At 42.2% G+C, this 21,413-nt stretch overlaps 1 protein-coding gene across 2 annotated transcripts; it reads left to right on the forward strand.

Annotated features, from left to right (window-relative positions):
• The first annotated feature begins 1,562 nt into the window (after positions 1-1,562).
• LOC117667750 (uncharacterized) lies at positions 1,563-15,842 on the forward strand. Of its 2 annotated transcripts, XM_034421347.2 has the most exons (3): positions 1,563-1,605; positions 12,483-12,608; positions 15,130-15,842. In XM_034421347.2, the coding sequence occupies exons 2-3, from the start codon at positions 12,561-12,563 to the stop codon at positions 15,787-15,789; spliced, it is 708 nt and encodes a 235-aa protein (XP_034277238.1). In that variant the 5' UTR covers positions 1,563-1,605; positions 12,483-12,560; the 3' UTR covers positions 15,790-15,842. The 2 variants fall into 2 exon arrangements, with proteins under 2 accessions (XP_034277238.1, XP_034277240.1); XM_034421349.3 differs by lacking the exon at positions 12,483-12,608.
• Positions 15,843-21,413: the final 5,571 nt, after the last annotated feature.

Genomic DNA, 21,413 nt, shown 5'->3' on the forward strand with positions numbered 1-21,413 from the left:
TCTAGTTAAAGTTACAAGAATGAGGCTGTAAGTAGTACAGGTAGTCCTCGATTTACGATCACAATTGAGCCCAACAGTTCTGCTGTTAAGTGAGACATTTGTTAAGTGAGCTTTGCCCCCCTTTTATGACTTTTCTTGCCACAGTTGTTAAATGGATCACTGCGGCTGTTAAGTGAATAGCAAAGTTGTTAAGTGAATCTGGCTTCCCCGTCCTCAGTTGCCAAATGTCCTGAATTTTGATCACGTGACCGTGGGATGTGGCAATGATCATAACTGTGAAAAATGGTCATAAGTCACTTTTTTCAATGCCATTGTAACTTTGAACGGTCACTAAATGAACTCTTGTAAGTTGAGGACTACCTGCATATAGATTTAGCAACATGTCTGCCATCGATTTATCTGAAGGTAGATGTTCTTCGAGAATTTATTTGTTTAGCAACCATTCAAAGTTACAACAGTGCTGAAAAATAACTTTAATGACCAGTTCTTTACAGTCATTGCAGTGTTCTGTAGTCATATGATCACAATTTGCTTGCTATACAGTTGGCTTCCAACAAGCAGAATCAATGAAGAAGCCAGCAGTAAAATCTGTGATGTTTGTGATGCCTTGTTTAATGACCAAATGGGGAGCGATATTGTTAGACCATCATGATCACGTGTTTCACTTAATAACTGCATCACCTAGGAAAAGAGTTGCCAATTCCAGTTGTGGTCTCTAAGCCAGACTTTCTGAATTGCTTGTTTCTCATTACAAGCAGCAACAGATTCCACAGGTTAATTGTGCAGCCTGAGAAGAAACGTTGCCTTTTGTCTCTCTGTCAACCTGTTTTCGACAGACATGGGGCAAGGTTCACACATTAAGCTACAGTATCATATGCTTTGTTTGGTTTTGGCTCTACACGTTGTTCAAATCAGAGGTAGTATTCAGCAGGTTCTGACCAGTTCTGGAAAACTGGTAGTGGACATTTTGAGTAGTTCAGATAACCGGTAAATACCACCTCTGACTGGCCCTGCCCCCATCTATTCTCTGCCTCCCAAGTCCCAGCTAATCAGGAGTAAATGGGGATTTTGCAGTAACATTCCCCTGGAGTGGGGTGGAAATGGAGATTTTACAGTATCCTTCCCCTGGAGTGGGGAGGGAATGGAGATTTTACAGAATCCTTCCCCTGGAATGGGGTGGGAATGGAGATTTTACAGTATCCTTCTCCTGCCACGCCCACCAAGCCATGGCCACAGAACCAGTAGTAAAAAATTTTTTAATCCTACCACTGGTTCAAATCCAACTATTGTGGTTTGCAGGCCATATTTATGGACTGAATCTCACCAGCTGTAGTGGAGTTATCTATGGGTTAATGAGATGTGTAACTTGGTCACGCATAAGCACCCTACTCAGTTTCTTTGTTCCAAATGCCCCCATTTCCTTGTCTCCTGTTTGGTCTTTTGTGATTGGTGGATTAACACCCAGTCCAGGCTGCAAGCATCATTGACTTCACAATAGTGCCACTAGATAAGTCCTGCCAAAGACCTTTAAGGCCAGAGAAAACTGCATCTGCTTTCACTGGCATCTCCTGCACTGGATGAAGCAGACAGCTAGCTAAGATGTTGGTAAGAGTCCAAGGCAGACACACAATGCTCTCAAAAATTTATTTTCCCCACTTACTCAGGGCTTTCATTATGGTCCCACCAACCCATTAATCTGGAAGTTTGATGGAGAGCAATTTTATATTGTTTTGAATATAACAGATCCAAACTATTCAGCTTGCCTGTTTAAACTGGTCAGGTTTATTCAGGAAAGGAGCTGCTGTGGTTCTAATTTTCAAAAAGAGAGGAAAAGGTGAATCCGGGAAATTATAGGCCAATCAGTGTGACATCAATAGCTGGGAAAATCCTGGAAAAAATGATCAAGCAGTAGATTTGTGAGCATGTAGAAATGAGAAATGAGATTACTGGAATCCAACATGGGTTTGTTAAGAACAGATCATGCGAGACAAACCTTATTATCTTCTTTGATTAAGTTACTAAATTAGTGGATCATAGAAATGCTATGAATTTAGTATACTTGGACTTTAGTAAGGCATTTGATAAAGTAGACCACAGCCTCTTGGTAAAATAGACAGTACCACCACCAGATGGATTAGTACTTGGCTGACCAACCACAGTCAGTATGTAGTCCTCAATTGAATTAACATCTACGTGGAGGGAGGCATGCAGCAGGGTACCTCAAGGTTCTGTATTGGGGCCAGTACTCTTCAACATCTTCATAAATGATCTAGATGAGGGATAATACCAAGCTGGGGGAAATTGCTAACACTCTGGAAGATAAACTCAAGATTCAGAAGGATCTTGACAGACTTGAGTGTTGGGCCATAGCCAACAAGATGCAGTTCAGAGATGAGAAAAGTAAAGTCTTGCACTTAGGTAGGAAAAACCAAATGTGCAGGTACAGAACAGGCGGTACTCAGCTCAGAAGTAGTAATTGTGAGAGGAATCTAAGTGTCCTGATGGACCACCACTTAACTATGAACCAGCAATGTGCTGCAGCTGCCAAAAAGGCATCAAGATCATGAGAAGTGATAATACCACTTTATATTGCGCCAGTGAGGTCACACTTGGAATATTGCATCCAGTTCTGGTCACCAAGATACAAAAAAGATGCTAAGGTCCTAGAAAGAGTGCAGAAAAGAGCAACAATGATGATAAAGGGTCTGGAGGCTAAATCATATGATGAATGGTTGAGGGAACTAGGTATGTCTAGCCTAACAAAGGGAAGGTTTAAGGGTGACATGATAGCTATCTTCTGATATTTGAGGGCTGTCAAGAAAGGGAGTTGATTTATTCTTCAAAACACCTGAGAGTAGGATAAGAAGTAATAGATGGAAGCTTGTCAAAGAGAGATCCAACCTGGAACTAAGGAGAAATTTTCCTATTAGTGAGAACAATAAATCAATAGAACAGCTGGCTTCCCAGACTTGTGGGTCTCCATCACTGGAGGTTTTCAAGAAGAGATTGGACAACCATTTGTCTGGGTTGATATAAGGTCCTCTGCCTTAGGCAGGGAGTTGGACTAGAAGACCTCCAAGGTCCATTCTTGCCCTGTGGTTCTATTCTATTCTACATGCTGAAGTGAATGGCCTCTTTTGTGCCTTGTATCTGTCAAGGGAGCCAAAATCCACCCTGTCTGAGAGTGATGGAATTCATAATGCAGCACAACAGGTGGGGGTAAACTAATTTTGCATAATACCTGCCTCCTCCTCCACCAATAATTGTATGCATTACATTGAGGTGTTCTTATTATATGTTGTGTCCAAGCCTAAAAATACAAAGTTGAAGTATAAAAAATATTGAAAGAAATACATTTATAGTAGTTGTTAAGATTGAAAAACAGAATTGGAAATATAGGGAAATTTTGTTTGGTCCATATTTTCAAGAAAAGAATTCTAACGTATACTTTCTAGATCAGGGGTAAGCAATTAATTTTCCCAAGCAGCCACATGAGAAACTGGAACTGTTGTGAAGGTCCAAATCAATAGGCTGAATTTAATTCTGCCACCGGTGCCCACTCGTTGAGGGAGGAGGTAGTGCAGAGCCTCGCCTCACCTCACCTCAGCCGAGCCACTATTCTTCTGCTATAGGTGCAGAAAGCACTTTCTCTCACCAGCTGACTAAAGGAACGCACACAGCTTCTTTTCCTGCCACCTGAGGTGCACTTATGTAAATTTTATTTTCTAACTTCCAATTGACCTCACACGGACTGGACAGGGCTGGACATGGCCTGGGGGGACCATAAGATGCTCAGGTCTGTGCTAGACTAATATGCTAACAGAACACAGTTTCTCTTTGAGGTGCATCATGGTTTAGAAGTGATGTACAGGGACATGACGATTCAACCCAACCCTAAGCCTGCTTCCAGTAATATTCAATCAGATATTTTCCAGAAAACTCCTATTTAGCTTTTTGTCTCCAACAACTACTAGTAATACCCTGTCTCTGATAAGGCTTCAGTTTGGCTTATTGTGGATTCAAATGTCAATCGATGACAACTTTGTTCCATGAATATCCATGATTTTTGAGGACCACCTCATCTATGTCAAATTTGGGGGAACCAAGCAATTTTAGGAATGTGTAACCATGTGGTGTTTTGTCCTACCTCTGTGATTACATCCTAGATAGATAGCTTCAGACTTTGGCATTCTGAAGACTGACTCTGAAAGGGGATTATCTGCACATTGAGTCTTAGTAAGCCTAGTGTGATTAGGATCCATGACTGCAAGAAAGATTCAATTGTACCATCAAAATTCTTGCACCAGTCTTTTTGTTCAACATGAGAAGGGCTCATGTTATGGCTGGGTGAGAGGTGAAGAAGTAAAAAAAATGGGTCTTGAATGCAGGATACAATTCCTCCCACCATGAAGACTTTGCAACAGTCTAACTTGAACTATCATGCAAGTCTGTTATTTAGCTGATGTTCTCAAGGGCTGGCTCTATCAAAGTCCAATCCTTGGAAACCAGTTGTTAAATTCTTCTTCCAAGGAAGAGACATATTTTTTACCAGGCTCACAATCTCCACAGGCAGACCCGAGCTATACACCTTCCCTATACCTCTGACAGCTGCATCCTGTATCCATAGAGTGATGGCTTCTATTTGTGTCTATGTTGCTGCAGCTTGGAAACAAAGCTAGTACATTTCCTTACTAGGCAAGATTACTAGACTGGCCAAGCTGGACATGAAAGAAAAACCAAGATTATTTAAATGCACATTTTTGCAATCATCTGCTCTTTAATTGTACATTTGTTGATGAAAATATTATTAGCAAGTAATTCTTTCCTTATTTAATGCATTGATGTTCATAATAGTTTTTGAATATTAACATTTTTTGTATGTATTCTGTAATACTTCCTCTGATAGGACTTTTAAAAAGTAAGATAGAAAGAATATTGATGCTTTTGAACTTTGATGCTTTTGAACTTTGATGTTGGAGAAGACTCCTGAGAATACAATGGGCAGCCCAAGAAAAAGAAAGGATTATCCAACAAATCAATCCAGAGTTCTTACTTAAAGCATAAATGATCAGGCTCAAATGATCCTACACTGGACAAAGTATGGGAAGACCTAATATTATGGAGATATCTGTAATGCTGGGAAAGGTGGAAGGAAAGAGAAGAAGAAGGAGACTTAAATTATATCAGCAACAAATGTACTGTTGGAAGACTTGAAGGACCAGGTGATGGACAGACCTTCTTGGCGAATAGCTAGATAGCAAGATACTGAGATAGCTAGCGAGATAGATAGATAGATAGATAGATAGAGAGAGAGAGAGAGAGAGAGAGAGAGAGAGAGAGAGAGAGAGAGACAGAGACAGAGACAGAGACAGAGACAGACAGACAGACAGACAGACAGACATATAGATTCATTAAGCGTTGACACTAACCTGATGGCACATAATCATTTTATTTGTATCAAGAAATGACTAGCACACACAGAATTTGGAAAATTGCACAGTTTGAAGGATTACTAAAGTTTTGGTTCAATAGTAATAGCATTTACACTTATATACACTTCATAATGCTTTACAGCACTCTCTAAATGGTTTACAGAGTCTGCATATTGCCCCCAACACTCTGGGTCCTCATTGTACTGATCACAGAAAGATGGAAGGCTGAGTCAATCTTGAGCCAGGATCAAACTCTTGGCAGTGGGCAGAGTCAGCCTGCAATACTTCATTCTAACCACTGTGCCACCACAGGTCCTGAAATTTCAGTTCCAAAATATAACATTAGATAAAGTTGCAGTCCAAATGCAAGCAAAATATTTATTTCTCCATTCCTAGTCTAGAATGATGATGATGGTGGTGATGATGATGATGATGATGATGATGATGACAATAACAATGACAATGTGCCATAATCCATCAATATTCCATCAATTCCTATTAGTCCTCTAACTTCGCAACAACTAGAGCACTGACCTAACTTTATCTTTTAGTATTAGAAACTCTTGTAAATGGGCAGTATCTTGGATGCTGACATCTCTACTGTACCAAACAATCTTTGTCTGATTTTCTTTGATCAAATACTATTTGTCTATTGGTGTCCTTTATCATACCAGTTTGAGGTTAAAGCCTCCTACTGAGTTCAGGTATTTTTGGAAAACTGTTCTTGTTTGTCTGTGCTGCTGTAATACTGCTATTTGTGTCTTCTAACAGCTCTTTGAAATTCTTTGTTCCTTCCTGAGATCTTTGTGTTTTTTTCAAAGTGATTTCTAGTATCTGAAAATGGTGAGAATTTGCTTAAGTTGAGCCAGTTTTGTGTAGCACCTACAAGCTAGAACCAGGAGATTGTGAGTTGTAGTTCTGCTTTAGACATGAAGCCAGCTGGGTGACCTTGGGCTGATTACTCCCTCTCAGCCGTGGGAAGCAGGCAATGGAAACCATTTTTGAAATCTTAAGAAAAACTCAAAGGCACAAAAAATAAATGATCAGACTGATTCATTTTGTCCTTTAGCTAAACCTGGAACTTGCACACAAACTGTCTGTAATCCACCCACAGTGAGCTCTTGGCCATGTCTTTGTTGTTCTAACTGAGCTCTTCTACATCCTTGTACCATAATGCAGTTCAGAGGTGGGTTTCAGCAGGTTCTGACCAGTTCTGGAGAACTGGTAGCAGAAATTTTGAGTAGTTCGGAGAACCGGTAAATACCACCTCTGAGTGGCCCCGCCTCCATCTATTCTCTGCCTCCCAAGTCCCAGCTGATCGGTAGGAAATGGGGATTTTGCAGTAACCTTCCCCTGGATTGGGGAGGGAATGGAGATTTTACAGTATCCTTCCCCTGCCATGTCCACCAAGCCACGCCCACCAAGCCACACCCACAGAACCGATAGTAAACAAATTTGAAACCCACCACTGACACAGTTGATGTGATTTCTAGCAATTCCATCTGGTGATATCCGTACAGGTAACCTTTGTTTCAGTAGACAGTGTTAGCAAAAAAGAAATTGTTGGTTGCCAGAAACGTCACTCATTCCAACTACATTTGTCTCCTTAATATTAGAAATATAGTTCCAATGCCAATATTGGACATGCTAGCCTCCAGCAACAACAAGAAGCATATATTGCTTGGATTTTTGTCAATTTCAGACTGAATGTGACCATAAAACCCATGAAGCTCCTCTTCTTCCGTATCAGTAGTTGGAGTAGAAAACTTGGACCGTTTACTTACTTATTTATAAGCTGCCTCTATTATTTTTACAAATAACTCAAAGCGGTGAACATATCCAACCCCTTCCTCCTTCTGTTTTCCCCACAACAATAACCCTGTGAGGTGAACAGGGAACTGAGAGAGAGTGACTGGCCCAAGGTCACCTAGTGGGCCTTCATGACTAAAGCGGGACTAGAACTCACAGTCACTTCCTTTCTAGCCTGGCACCTTATGCGCTAAACCAACCTCTCTGTAACTGTTATAATGAAAGGTTGTCCATGAAGTCTTTGTTGGTGTTCCAAGTAATGCACCCATTGAAAGCAGAACTCCAAGGTAGGTAGATTCCTCAAAGAACAATTTATTGGATACATCATATTGGCACAACTGGTGAAAACTGACTCTGAAAGTTCCTGCCGTTTTCACCTAGTTAAAAAGTAAAAGTTTCCCCTTCCCCCGGGGTCATCGGTCACATTGCCCAATCATGGTGTTAGCAGGTTGCCTGGTTACTCCAATCCTCCTCCCCTCAGCCACCTGTTGGAATGACCTTGGTTCCCACAAGAAAACTTTTTATTTTGACAGCAAAACAGAGCTATCTAAATTTCACCCCCCTACCCTTTCTCCCCCTCTGCTGTGTGGCAACCATGAAGCCCCAAAGATAGCCTCAGCCAGGTACGCTTCAGGGTTGACAGGGGGTGTGCATAAGCGCACCAGTGTGCCTACCATCCTTATCCTACTGTCCCCATTTATATGTAATTATTCTATGTGTTTATGGCTATGTTTTGCCTATTTATATCCTTTTATTTGTGCCAATTTTTTTTCATGAGTCCATGTTCTGTCCCCCTTCCTCACACAGGCAAACGTAATTTTATTTTATTTTTATTTTTTATTTTATTTCAAATTTATATACCGCACCTTCTCTCAAAAGACTCAGGGCAGTGTACAGCCAGATAAAAACATACAATACAAACATTAAAAAACAATTAAAAGGATATATATTAATTTGGCCCCAGTTTAAGATAACAAACACATTAATTTGGCCCCAGTTTAAGGTAACAAACACACCAATACCAAGCACACCTGCCAATATTTTATTAGGTAAACAGATTAGAATTCTTGGCAGACCAAGGTTTTGGCAGCAAACTGCCGAATGCCTACCAAGACCGTTTTCACTCCCATAAAGCAGAAGAGGACTTATCTTCAGTCCGTTCCAGGAGCAACAAATTATCCACAAGACAAGAGTTTAGTCAATGTTCAGTCCAAAATATATCCAAGCCGAATTTCAGAGATCACGATGTGACTTTCAGGGTTTAACTTTGTCCATCACAAAGCCTGAAGAGCAATCCCACCCACTTTTATTCCTGGTGGGGCGTGGCTCCGTGACTCAGCTCAATCTCTGGCCCTCCCATGCCTCTTCCGTTGCTGCGCACGCTTCTCCCTCCGACGCTACCTGGGATCAAGCCAGGATTCATCATCCTCGCTCCCTATCAATTGGTGCTCCGATATGCCTTCCTCCTGGCACATCCCAGGCTGTTCCTCCTGGCCTTTGGATGGAATCTGAGGCATTGCCAGAAAGGAGGGTCCTGGAGAGGGAGGCCTTGTCAGTTCCTCCCCATCACCTGCTGAGTCCTCTTCCTCTGTCAGGACAGGCTCGGGAGTCAGGGTCAAAACAAGTCCATGTCTGGGTCTATACTGTTACTTGTTTCCTTGTACTTGTTGATAAATGAATGAATGAATGAATGAATGAATGAATGAATGAATGAACGAACGAACGAATGAATGATATTATTTAGTCATGGATTTCAGCATAGCGAAGTAGTATTCTTTCTCTACCCTTCCTAACTAGGAAAGCAGCACCCTTCATTCTTTGTTTTTCATGCCTTGACTCTTGAGTAATATGAAAGGTACAGGAGACATTACATTGGTGAAGGCTGCAGTAGTTCCCTGTTGGAAATTATTGCAAATAATCTTTGCTTTAGATGAGGGACAGAAAACTCATTTGTCACTCTCCAAGGGGGACCTATGGCTTACAATTTTTATAAACTCTTATCATTTCCCCGCTCTGCTTATCTTATTTTCTTTTCTTGATCAAAGGCGAAAATAAGCGTTACTCTTTCTTTCCAGAAAAATCCCTTGCAAGCCCTTAATCATTTTAGCTGCCCATTTCTTTTCCAGTTTCTCATTAAGAGTTATGGTGACCAGAAAGTACAGTCTTCCAAGCCTGGCTACCTTCACTTTATATAATGGCATTGATGCTTTGCAATTTTGTATTCAATCACTTTCTTAATAATTCCAAGCCCTGAACATTCCCCCTTTTAGGGCTGTAGCCTGCCAAGAACATCTAGCTGAGATAAGTTTCATAGGTAGTTACAACCAATTTAAAATCCATCACTGGATGTGAGAAGGTAAAATTATTGTTATTTTGTCCATCTGTGAGTCGCTTTGCATTTTTCTCTGGCTTATTTGTCAGATCTTATTTGTCATTTTATTGAACAGTCACCCACATTTGGAAGGATCCTGTAAGAGTCTGAACAATCAACCTGGATTTTACTTTTCAGAATAATTTGCCATCGGTAACCATCTGGCTAAATGATATTTATACTGATGTGCTCTTTTTAAGAATGATTTTTTTAACCCATTCCCCTTCTATACTTCATAAATGTATGCATTTACCCCATTTCATTATTGTGGAAGATAGAGATATCATCCTGTTTTCAATCCGGTTCTGGCTTGCATATGGTCTGTTTTGTTCCAATTCTGCACCAGTTTGTGTTATAAATATACTGATTATGTGCCATTACCGGTAAGTTATTTTTAATGTGTTAGTTAGATAGTGTCCATGAAGGCAAGACAAGAAGCAATGGAGGGAAACTAATCAAGGAGAGAACCAACCTAGAAATAAGGAGAAATTTCCTGACAGTTAGAACAATTAATCTGTGGAACAGCTTGCCTTTAGACGTTGTGGATGCTCCATTACTGGAGGTTTTAAAGAAGAGATTGGACAACCATTTGTCTGAAATAGTATAGGGTCGCCTGTTTGAGCAAGGGGTTGGACTAGAAAACCTCCAAAGTTCCTTCGAACTCTGTTATTCTATTATGATGATTTGTCCTTCAAGTTTTCCATGCCCACTGTAACTGAGTCCATCCACCTTCTGCTGGCCTTCTTCTCTTTCCTTTCATTTTTCCAGAGAATTAGGTCTTTTCATGTTAGAATAGAATAGAATAGAATAGAATAGAATAGAATAGAATAGAATAGAATAGAATAGAATAGAATAGAATAGAATAGAATAATAGAGTTGGAAGGGACCTTGGAGATCTTCTAGTCCGGGTCTCAGACTTTTAGGCGCCTACCTTTAGCAGTGCCTGCTTCTCCTCCAGGGTTCTGCTTCCATGCATTATCCACCAGCTTTTCTCCTCGGCTGGCCCACTTCCATTCTTTCACCCTGGCACATGGGCCATGGCCCCTCCATCCCAGTCCCTTTGCTGTGGCTCATTTGTCGAAGTACAGTTCGTGTCGGGCATTTGGGCGCATGGGACAATTCGCCACCAGCCAATCGGCTGGCTGGCAATGCTGGCAACCAGAAGTCACAGCACGATCGATGCAGGGGCTAGGAGGCTTTGGGGGAGGTGATGTAGCCAAATGGCCTCAGGTGCTTGTTAGGAGAAGGAAAGGGAGGGTTGGAAGCTCCCCTGTACCTGATTGTGTCTTTCTGACACCAAATGGGAAGAGAAGAGTGGAGGGTGGGTAACCCTAACCCTAACCCTAACCCAGTCTCTGCATCAATTGTGCTGTGACTTCTGGTTGCCAGCATTGGCAGCCAGCCGATTGGCTGGTGGCGAATTGTCCCATGCACCCAAACACCTGACACAAACTGTACTTCGACGAATGGGCTGCGGCAAAGGGACTGGGACTGACGGGCCGTGGCCCATTGCGGGGGTGAAAGGATGGGGGCTGGCCAGCCGGGGAGAAAAGCTGGTGGACAATGTGTGGGGGAGGAACACTGGAGGCGAAGCAGACACGGCCAAAGGTAGGAGCCTAAAAGTCCCATTCTGTCTAGTCCAACCCCCTGCTTAGGCAAGAACCCTATTCATTCATTCATTCATTCATTCATTCATTCATTCATTCATTCATTCATTCATTTATTGGTTCGATTTATATGCCGCCCTTTTCCAGAGACTCAGGGCGGCTTACAATGCGTTAAGCAATAGCCTCCATACTTTTGTATATACCTGCTTAGTAGGGCTTTTTGCCCCCCCCCCAGAAGCGGTGTTCTTTTTTATACAAAGTCAGCTTATTGCCCCCACAAACCGGGTCCTCATTTTACCTACCTCGAAAGGATGGAAGGCTGAGTCAACCTTGAGCCTGGTGAGATTTGAACTTGCAGTAATTGCAGGCAGCTGGTGTTACTTAACAGCGCTTTAGTCTGCTGCGCCACCAAGGCTCTATTTCAGTGGTGGTGAACCTTTTACTCACTGAGTGCCAAACAGATATGTGCTTCACTTATGCACAGCTCCCCCGCGTGCTGCGCACGCAACTACACCATCTGCACATGTGCACAGCTTTTGCGCCCCCATGCGCTGCAACCGCAACTGCACCATCTACACATGCGCATGGCTTTCATGTGGCTCCCCCATGCGCTGTGCGCACAATTGCATCATCTGTGCATGCGCTCAGCTTTCGCAGACGCAATGCACGAGCACAAACACCATCTGCATGTATGCAGGTACTCGCATGCGCATGCTCAAACACACACGCATGCACAGGAGACCTCCGAAGACCAGCTGGGTCTCTGAAATTGCACTCATGCACACTGGAGGCCCGAACAGCAGTTGGGACGCACGCTTGGGCAGCTGCAGGTGGGTTGGGTGACAGGACACGTGCCCGGAAAGATGGCTCTGCATGCCACCTCGGGCACGCGTGCCATAGGTTCGCCATCATGGCCCTACACCACTTCAGACAAATGGTTAACCAATCTCTTCTTAAAAACTTCCAGTGTTGGAGCATTTACAACTTCTGGAGGCAAGTCGTTCCATTGATTAATTGTTCTAACTGTCAGGAAATGTTTCCTTAATTCTAAGTTGCTTCTCTCCTTGATTAGTTTCCACCCATTGCTTCTTGTCCTACCGAAGTCAGTTAATTTGAGCCTGGTGGTTTATGTCCTGAATGAGAACTCTGGGTCAATTGTGAACATATGTATTTTTTACATATCTATATATATGTAAATGTTGTATCCCAAGTATATATTTTTAAATAAAGTATATCCTAAAATATACATTTCATTCAATTTAGCTACTTGCATTTGTTGAATCAAGAACTGTTTCCTAAAAGCCCTCAAGAATAACTGGATGCCTTTGTATATCAGAAAAAATGGACCAAACAAAATCCAGAAGCTTTTATAAAGAACAATACTGTGAGGTAGGCAAGGCTGACAATGAGTATTCAACATCACTCAGTAAACTAATACAGAAAGCCTGAATTATGCTACAGATAATTAATTTATAGAACTAGACATAATTAATTTATAGAACTAATTTATAGAATTTATAGGCCCGAAATAGAGGGAGACGGCACAAATTCACGAAGGGAGGCCAAAAAAATAATAATAATCAGTAGCTCTGGACTATTGATTTCGGGATGAAACATCAGCCATCAATATCATATATGAGGGGAAAAAATGAAAGAAAGACATTACCACATTTGTATTCTAAAAACCAATTGTGCAAATGTTGGTATCAAAATAAATATCCCAAAAGAATGTTCCCCAGAACATGTTGAATAATTCTTTAGTAGTTCAATTTTTAAACAGCAACCTTATCAGTTCTGCCTTGTAGCAGGCTTGGTTTTTAACAACAGCAACAATGACACCTTAATTCAACAGCTTCTGTAACTCTGCATTTAGAATAATCAAAGCCTTTATCTGGCTAATCCCTCCTGAATCTGAGCAATTTTGTATTCCTGCAACAGGAAATATAGTCTGCATCTAATTTTGCAGGCTAAAAAAAATGCACACAGCCTTTGCATCTTTTTTTTTTTTTAAAGTTAGAGAATTTCAATTATTTATGCCACTTCTGTGTCATCTTGTCCCCAGGAAATCAGGCTGGCAGATCATTTTTCACTCCATGCACATTGTAACAACCTGTGAGATGGGCTAGGCTGCCAAGTAGTGTCTGGCCTAAGGTCACCCTTTGAGCTTTATTTCTGAGTGGGAATTTGAACCCTGCCCCCTCCCTCTTCTCCCCCTCCAGATCTTGCCTGATATGTCATCTCCTGCATGATAACTAGGCCAATCCACACTCCAATCCCCAAAGCATCAAAAGAGGACAGGGTTTAGCATCTTTGCACTTCTTCCAAAACTCAGCAAGTGAAATCTGAAATCTTTATCTCAGTTATTGAGGTAAACATTGGGTTGGGGGGCAGGCAGCAGCAGGAGAATTAAAAAAGAATCTGCATGACAGCTTCTATCACAATGGTAGCCGCCATCTTGATTTTTCAATCTACTTTGCAAGCACGCCTGTGTAACTCGCATAAATTGGTGCCTCCTGCTTTCTTCCTATTTCTTCCCAATTTTGTAGTTATATCCCTAGACCAGGGGTGTCAAACTCAAGGCCCGGGGGCTGGATCCAGCCTGTGAGGTGTTTACATCTGGCCCATGGGGCTGCCCTGGAAACAGCGAAGGACTGGCCCGCAGTGCCTCTGCCAGTGAAAACGAAGCTAGGGAGGGTTGCGTGTGGCCCTCCCAAGCTGCCTTTTCACTGACAGAGGGTTGCAGGAGGCTGTCGCAGCCAAAAACAAAGCTCATGAGGGCCACGGGTGGCACTTCCAAGCTCCGTTTGGGCTGCAGGGGGCCATTGCAGCCAGAAATAGAGCTCAGGAGCCTGTTTTTGCTGGCAGATCACTCGGGCCGCCACAGGCGTCCCCAACATGAATGACATTGAGCTGGCCACACCCACCCTGGCTCCCCGAGGTCAAACATAATCCTGATATGGCTCTCAATGAAATCCAAGTTTGACACCCCTGCCCTAAATGATGGGCTGCTGTCAATCAATCAGGGATCACACAATCTCATAAACCAGGGGTCTCCAATCCATGAGTCATGGCCCACCTCCCAGCATTGAGCAGTTCAGAACCAGACCATGGAAATGCACATGCATGCAGTTGAGCGTGCACATGCATGCACCCCCATTTTAGCGAACAGCGGGCGTACTTGTATGAGTGCTCCATTTGTGCAAGCAGCAAACATGCATGCTGCCACTTGTAAAAATAGATCTGCACACACATTTGCCCATAGCTCAAACAGAACCATCCCCTCTCCCCACTCCTGTCAGTCCACAAAGCCGAAAAGGTTGGGGAAGTCTGCCCTAAACAACTGGATTTGGTTTCATGAATACCGTATTTTTCAGAGTATAAGACACACTTTTTCCCCCCCTAAAAGAGGGTGAAAATTTGGGTGCATCTTATACATCGAATGTAGCCCCACCCACCCGCCAGCCCCCACCTTTTGGCCTCTGCCTCCCAGCAATTTGCCTCCTTGCAGCAAACAGCCCGTTTCAGTTTCAGCTTCAGCACAGCCTGATTAGCACAAGCAGCTGATTGTCAGTTGGATCGGCCTCCTGACCATCAGCTGTTTCAGGCTGCAGGGATTGCCATTGCCTATTGCCACCTCTGCGCGCCCCACCTCTGCTGTTTGCTGCAAGGAGGCAAATTGTTGGGAGGCAGAGGCAGATTTTTTTTTCTTGTTTTCCTCCCCAAAAAAGGTAGGTGCGTCTTATAGTCCACTATATCATGTGAAATAGAAAGAAAGGGCTAAGAGGGTGGAGGTATTTTTCAGTTCATCACAGTTCTGATTTGCTCCAGCAGCTTTCTGATCATGTTTTGGCAAGCCAGGGTAACTTTTAGGACCACCACCCTCTGTTTCTGAAATGCCATCTCGTTGCAGGGGAAAACAGCAGCAATGCCGATGTCCATCCCGCAAAGACAACGGCAGGAAGTCTTCTACTGCTCACCTGGCTACCAGTCTGAGTACACGCTCTTCCATACTACCCGAATCATCAAGTATGTCTTTTTGGATGGAAGCCAGAATATTGTCCCATTGTCTCAGGCCTCATCTGGCTTTGAGTCTCAACTTGGCTATCTGGAGTCTAGCAAGGGCTATTACTATCCACTTGTCATTCCGGAACACAGCCTGGCCAACTCCTTTTGGCCACCGGACCTTGGGCGTCTTCCCATTTTCGTCACTCTCTCCAAGGCCCAGGAGAAGTCAAATGCTGGCTGGGGGCGGCCCCTTTTTTCTCGGGATCGGTTACCTGTGTTCCGGCAGTTGTGTGGAGAAGGGGTGGTGTTAACATCCCATAACCATGAGAATAAAGCGGGCCTGAAACCAAGCAAAGATGAATGGGATAAAATTGAGGATTCAAAAGCACAGGAACTAGGAGGAAATATAGGCAGAGAGGAAGAGGAAGAAGAAAAGGAAGAGGAAGAGGAAGAGGAAGAAGAAGAGGAGGAGGAGGAGGAGGAGGGGGAAGAGGAGGAAGAGGAGGAGGAAAAGGAAGATAAAAGCTGCATGCCCCAGAACAACTGCCCAGGAAAGGGGAGCTAAGCTCTAAGGGTTTTTTTTTTTTCCGGATTCACAATAAAACCTGTGGTGCCAAATTGCTTTCTCCTCCTCTATAATTTTTGAATCTGTGCATCCCTGCAGGATGTTGTTTTCTGCATTAGAGGAAAGCTGCAGAGCAAGTTCAGGCACTTTCTCAGTTCTGCCCAATTGTATGATTCCCTAAGATTTACATTTCTAAAACTACAGTCAAGTTACCCTCCACCCTTATTCACCCATGATGCTTATAGAGACTGATTTTTTTTAAATTTGATTTATATGCCACCCTTCTCCGGAGACTCAGGGCGGCTTACAATGCGCTAAGCAATAGCCTTCATTCTTTTGTATATTTAAACAAAGTCAGCTCATTGCCCCCACAAACTGGGTCCTCAATTTACCTACCTTAGAAAGGATGGAAGGCTGAGTCAACCTTGAGCCTTGACAAGATTCGAACCTGCAGTAATTGCAGGCAGCTGTTCTTAATAACAGGGTGCTTTAGACCACTGTACTACCAAGGCCCTTAGCAAGCAATCCTTACCAAGGATTGTATAGAAAAACAGGGTTATCGGTAAATTCTTTCACCCACAGTCATGGCAGGTAGTGAGAAGAATTGGATTGCTTAAGTGAGAAAAATAGAACTATGCATGGGCTCTCAAATGTGGAGAATTAGCAATGAGAAAAGTTGCAGAGATTAGAATAATTAGGTGAATTACAATAATTTGATTAGAATAATCAAAGACACAAACGCATACATTAAACCTTGGACCAGACTGGCAGCTACTTACTTAAAACTCTAGAAAAGAATGAGAGGACAGGAACTGAATGCAACATTTGAAGCATGGAGAGAGAATAGCCATTCAAATTCCTAAATGCAAATCCATAAATTGGAGTCAAAGCACAGCAATTAATTCCCACATTATCAGAGGCAATGGGGCTAGCTGACTTGAGGGGGTTTGAACCAGCTTAAAAAGAGGTTAGAGATAAAGGGAAGAAATAGACACAGGAGGAGCAAAAAGGAAACTGGGGTGCAAATGTTATCTGCTGCAATGCTGGTGGACAGGAAGCAGGCAGGGACAATTGCCTATGTTACATAAGGAATCAGGTCCTCTGGTCTGGTCTGTGGAGCTGGCATAGCAATAGCAATAACATTTAGACTTATATACCACTTCATAGTGTTTTACAGCACATTCTAAATTTACAGAGTGAGCATATTGCCCCCAACAATCTGGGTCCTCATTTTATCAACTTCAGAAGGATGGAAGGCTGAGTCAACCTTGAGCTGCTCAGAATTGTACTCCTTGGCTGTGAACAGAGTCAGCTTGCAATACTACATTCTAACCACTATGCCACCATGTTGGATCCCTTTAGTGAATCCACAGTGGAGAATTATATATTATATAAGTATGCATTGATGAGAGCCAGTTTGATATAGTGATTAAAGATGCTGGATAAGGAGCAGGGAAATCTAAATCAGGCATGACTTTTGGATGACTTGGGCCAGTTCCTCTTTCTCAGGCTTTAGAAGAAGGTACTGGCAAACCATTTCTGAGAAGTTGCCCCCCCCCCCAAAACCCCTGAGCAGACTTATCCATATAGTCACCAAGAGTCAAAACTGACTTGAAGGACCATAGCAGTAGAGTGAGAGTTATTGAATCACTTCTTTAAAATGAGAAGAAACCAATCATTCAAGTACTGGATGTACTTAAATGCAGACCAAAAAAAAATTATCTAGAATGCTCCTGTACTGAACAGAGGGTTAGGCATGACGTCTTAAAAGGCTCCATCCAACTGCATAAATAATTGTCCTGCTTAAATATCTTAGCTTGTGGAAACTGTTTTTATGTTGATTGTTTTGCTTCAGAACAAAAGGAAGAAAATCCTGAGGACATCAATTGGTTTATCATAACTAGTGGGGAGATGCATGACAACCAAAGAGGCTTTTGGTACCATCCATATTCAGTTGCTGGATTTTTGTTTTGTAACTAATTTTGAGGGAAAGGAAGTATGGAGTGTAAAAATATAAAGTAGAGAAGAAAGCTCCTTATCTACCAATTAGATGCTCAGGACAATAAGAGATAATGGAGCTATCAGAATTCTGGCATGTATGATTATGGGGATAGAGACAGGTGGGTGATCTACAGTGAAACTATACTAAGTTCTGGACAAGTTCCATATACATGGTTGGAAAAATTAAATAGTTTTTGTTTTAAAAAAAGTTTACCCCCCAAAATTGAAAGACTGGATTAGCTTCTCATTCATCAAAGCATGATATTGTCAAAAAAAAAAAAAGAAAGAAAAAAGGAATTTTGACAAACTGTGGAATTGCTTTGCATTTTTCTTGTCCCATGACATTTGCCCAATAATGTCACTCTTCTTCCATACTTTTTGCTCCTAAGACCCTGGAAGTTTCTTGCAGTACTGAGAGCCTACACTTCAGTGGTGGGTTCCTCCCGGTTCTGCCCTGTTCCACCGAGCCGGTAGCAGTGACGATATGATGTCACCGAACCGGTTCTGCCCCCCTGCCCCCCCCCCCCGTGTTATTCTTACCTTTTATTTGGCACCACCCCCAATCTATTGCTGCCTCCTGAGTCCCAGCTGATCGGCTAGAAAGAAAAAAACTGATTAAACTCTTGCTGCGGGGCTTCAAAGGGCAGCCCTACAGCTGATCAGTGTTAAAAGGCAGTGTGGTGGTAGACTGGTGCCTGCAAAAACAAATGAGTGCCTGCAAAAACAAATGAGTAGACCGGTACAGCTCTGCAAGCAATTAAAAGCCTGGTAGACCAGTACCTCTGCTAAATCCTAAAGAATTGTCACACGACCATTAAGCCACGCCCACAGAACCAGTAGTAAAAAATTTTAGAACCCATCCCTGCTACACTTGCTTGTTCTAGATATCCTGATTATTGTTATGTATTATTGCTATTATTGTATTGTATTCAGCATGGTGGCTCTGGATGCAGACCAAACTTGGCAAACAATAATATAAATCATAATACCAAACAAACCACACTATGGCAACTAAGGGTAAGACTTCAGAACAATAGCAAATCACCTAGGTTCCGCCATATTCTGGACCTTGGTAACTGAGCAAGCAGACAAGGAACAACACCCATCTTTGCTCAACACTTTTCTGAATGATGAACCTTTCTCCAGTCCAAACCTTCCATTTATTCTCACACATAATCTATTTCCAAAGTATATTATTCTTGCTGCATTCAGCAAACAACCTTGAACACCAAACAAATCCATCTCTTTAGACTAATTTGCAATCACTGTTTGCAATCAACTATTGTTCCAAGAATGTTTTCACAACTACTATTAGCAAGCTCTGTTTCTCCATTCTATATTAGTATATTTGATTGTTTCCTTCATGAAGAAGTTGGCATTAATCTTTGTTCATTTTCATTGTGTTACTTTCAGTCCATTTTTCTGACCTATCATGATTGTTTTCAATTTCCTTTTGGTCTATTTGCTATCCCATCCAATTTTGTGTCATTTGCATATTTGATAAGCATTTCTTCTATCTCACACAAAACAGAAATGTGAATACTGGAAAGTTTTGTTCTGAACCATTGGATATCTCAGTTGATACCTTATTCCACTTTGATAAAAAAAATTATTGATGATTTGTTTTGATATAGTTTTTAAGTCAGCTGTGAACCTATTCACATGCTTTCCATGATATATTTAACAAGTTTGCTAATCAGAATGTCATGGGGTACTCTGTCAAGTGCTTTGTTGAAATTAAGGTATGTCTATAGCGGTCTGAAAATTCATTAAGAAAATTGCTAGATAAAAAAATAAGATAAGGTTAGCCTGACAAGACATGCTCTTGACATATTCACACTGATGCCTAGTAATTATCACAAACATGAGCCACTGAAAAAGAACTAGATTGGATATGACTGTTCAACTCGTAGTGAAAAGAGCATTCCACTTTATAATATGAAAAATATATCATACCTTTTGGCAGAAGTAGTATAAATGTCTAACCCAGTGATGGCTAACCTTTTTGCCATTGTGAGCCAGGAAGGGGGAGGGCAGGGGAGGTTTGCGCGCGCGGCCACGCCTATAATTCTATGTGTCCCACCCTGCGCATGCAGATCCTCTCTATGCATCTGGGGAGGGCCTCCAAGGGGGTGGCGAAGGCTGTTTTCACCCTCCCCAGATGCATAGAGAGGATCTGGAGCCAGGTGACAAAGAAAAATGGGCCTACCGGGCCATCGCGTGCCAAGACCGAGGGGGGGGAAGGGGAGTTGTGCGCGCATGCGCAGGGTGGGGCACATAGAATTATGGGTGTGGGCATGCGCGCGCACGAACCTCCCCTGTCCCTCCTCCTGGCACGCGATGGCATAAAGGTTAGCCATCACTGGTCTAGAGAAAGTCAGAGGAACTCCAACATTTATGGCACATGTTGATACCTTTAGGATACTACAAATGTGAAAATTTATAGTATCAATCAAATAGCATTTCAAAGCATTTCAGGGGGAAGTGGCACTGGGTGGTTACATAATCCCTTTATCTTTCTGATATCTATCTGTTTCAATGTTATTGCCAATGTACATAATGGCAGGAGTGGGTTTGCTTGGGGCTCTTTCCTGCAGTCTGCTGGCAGGGAGCCCAGTGGCTCACTGCAAGTTATTTCCAATAAAGTAAACTGTTATTTCTATCTCCAAAATGCTTTGGTTTTGCTTTAATGAGTGTTTTCCTCACAATAAACCCAACTGAAGTCTATCTCATGATAGACATTTGAGTGGGCAAATTTTATTTATTTATTTAGCATATGGCGTATCATATACACGGACTAGCAATATGATTTAACATTTCAACTAGATTAATAGAACCCAATAAAACATGAAGATTAAAAAGATCTATGTTCAAAGATCAATGTCTAAGCCAACTAATCACTGAAACTCAGCATTATTTTTGTTTTAAAAAAATCAGATACTGGAACAGTACATGCCCTCAGTTTACAGATGATAGAATAGAATAGAATAGAATAGAATAGAATAGAATAGAATAGAATAGAATAGAATAGAATAGAATAGAATAGAATAGAATAGAATAGAATAGAATAGAATAACAGAGTTAGAAGGGACCCTGGAGGTCTTCTAGTCCAACCCCTGCCTAGGCAGGAAACCCTATACCACTTCAGACAAATGGTTATCCAACATCTTCTTAAAAAGTTCCAGTGTTGGAGCATTCACAACTTCTGCAGGCAAGTTGTTCCACTTATTAATTGTTCTAATTGTCAGGAAATTTCTCCTTAATTCTAAGTTGCTTCTCTCCTTGATTAGTTTCCACCCATTACTTCTTGTCCTACCCTCAGGCGCTTTGGAGAATAGCTTGACTCCCTCTTGTCTGTGGCAGCCCCTGAGATATTGGAACACTGCTATCATGTCTCCCCTAGTCCTTCTCTTCATATTCAGTTCCTGCAACTGTTCTTCATATGTTTTAGCCTCCAATCCCCTAACCATCTTCGTTGCTCTTCTCTGCACTCTTTCTAGAGTCTCCACATCTTTTTTACATCGTGGCGATCAAAACTGAATGCAGTATTCCAAGTGTGGCCAATGTGATCTACTCTTTGACATCGGACTCTACAGTCACACTGAGGGGATAATACCATGCGT

The sequence above is a fragment of the Pantherophis guttatus genome, chromosome 1 (assembly GCF_059756535.1).
Source record: "Pantherophis guttatus breed Tessera chromosome 1, ASM5975653v1, whole genome shotgun sequence".
Taxonomy (NCBI): domain Eukaryota; kingdom Metazoa; phylum Chordata; class Lepidosauria; order Squamata; family Colubridae; genus Pantherophis; species Pantherophis guttatus.

Coding starts and splice junctions, on each gene's coding strand:
- LOC117667750 (XM_034421347.2), top strand. CDS start 12,561: ATGGACCAAACAAAATCCAGAAGCTTTTATAAAGAACAATACTGTGAG. Junction 12,609..15,129: donor ATAAAGAACAATACTGTGAG/GTAGGCAAGGCT, acceptor ATCTCGTTGCAG/GGGAAAACAGCAGCAATGCC.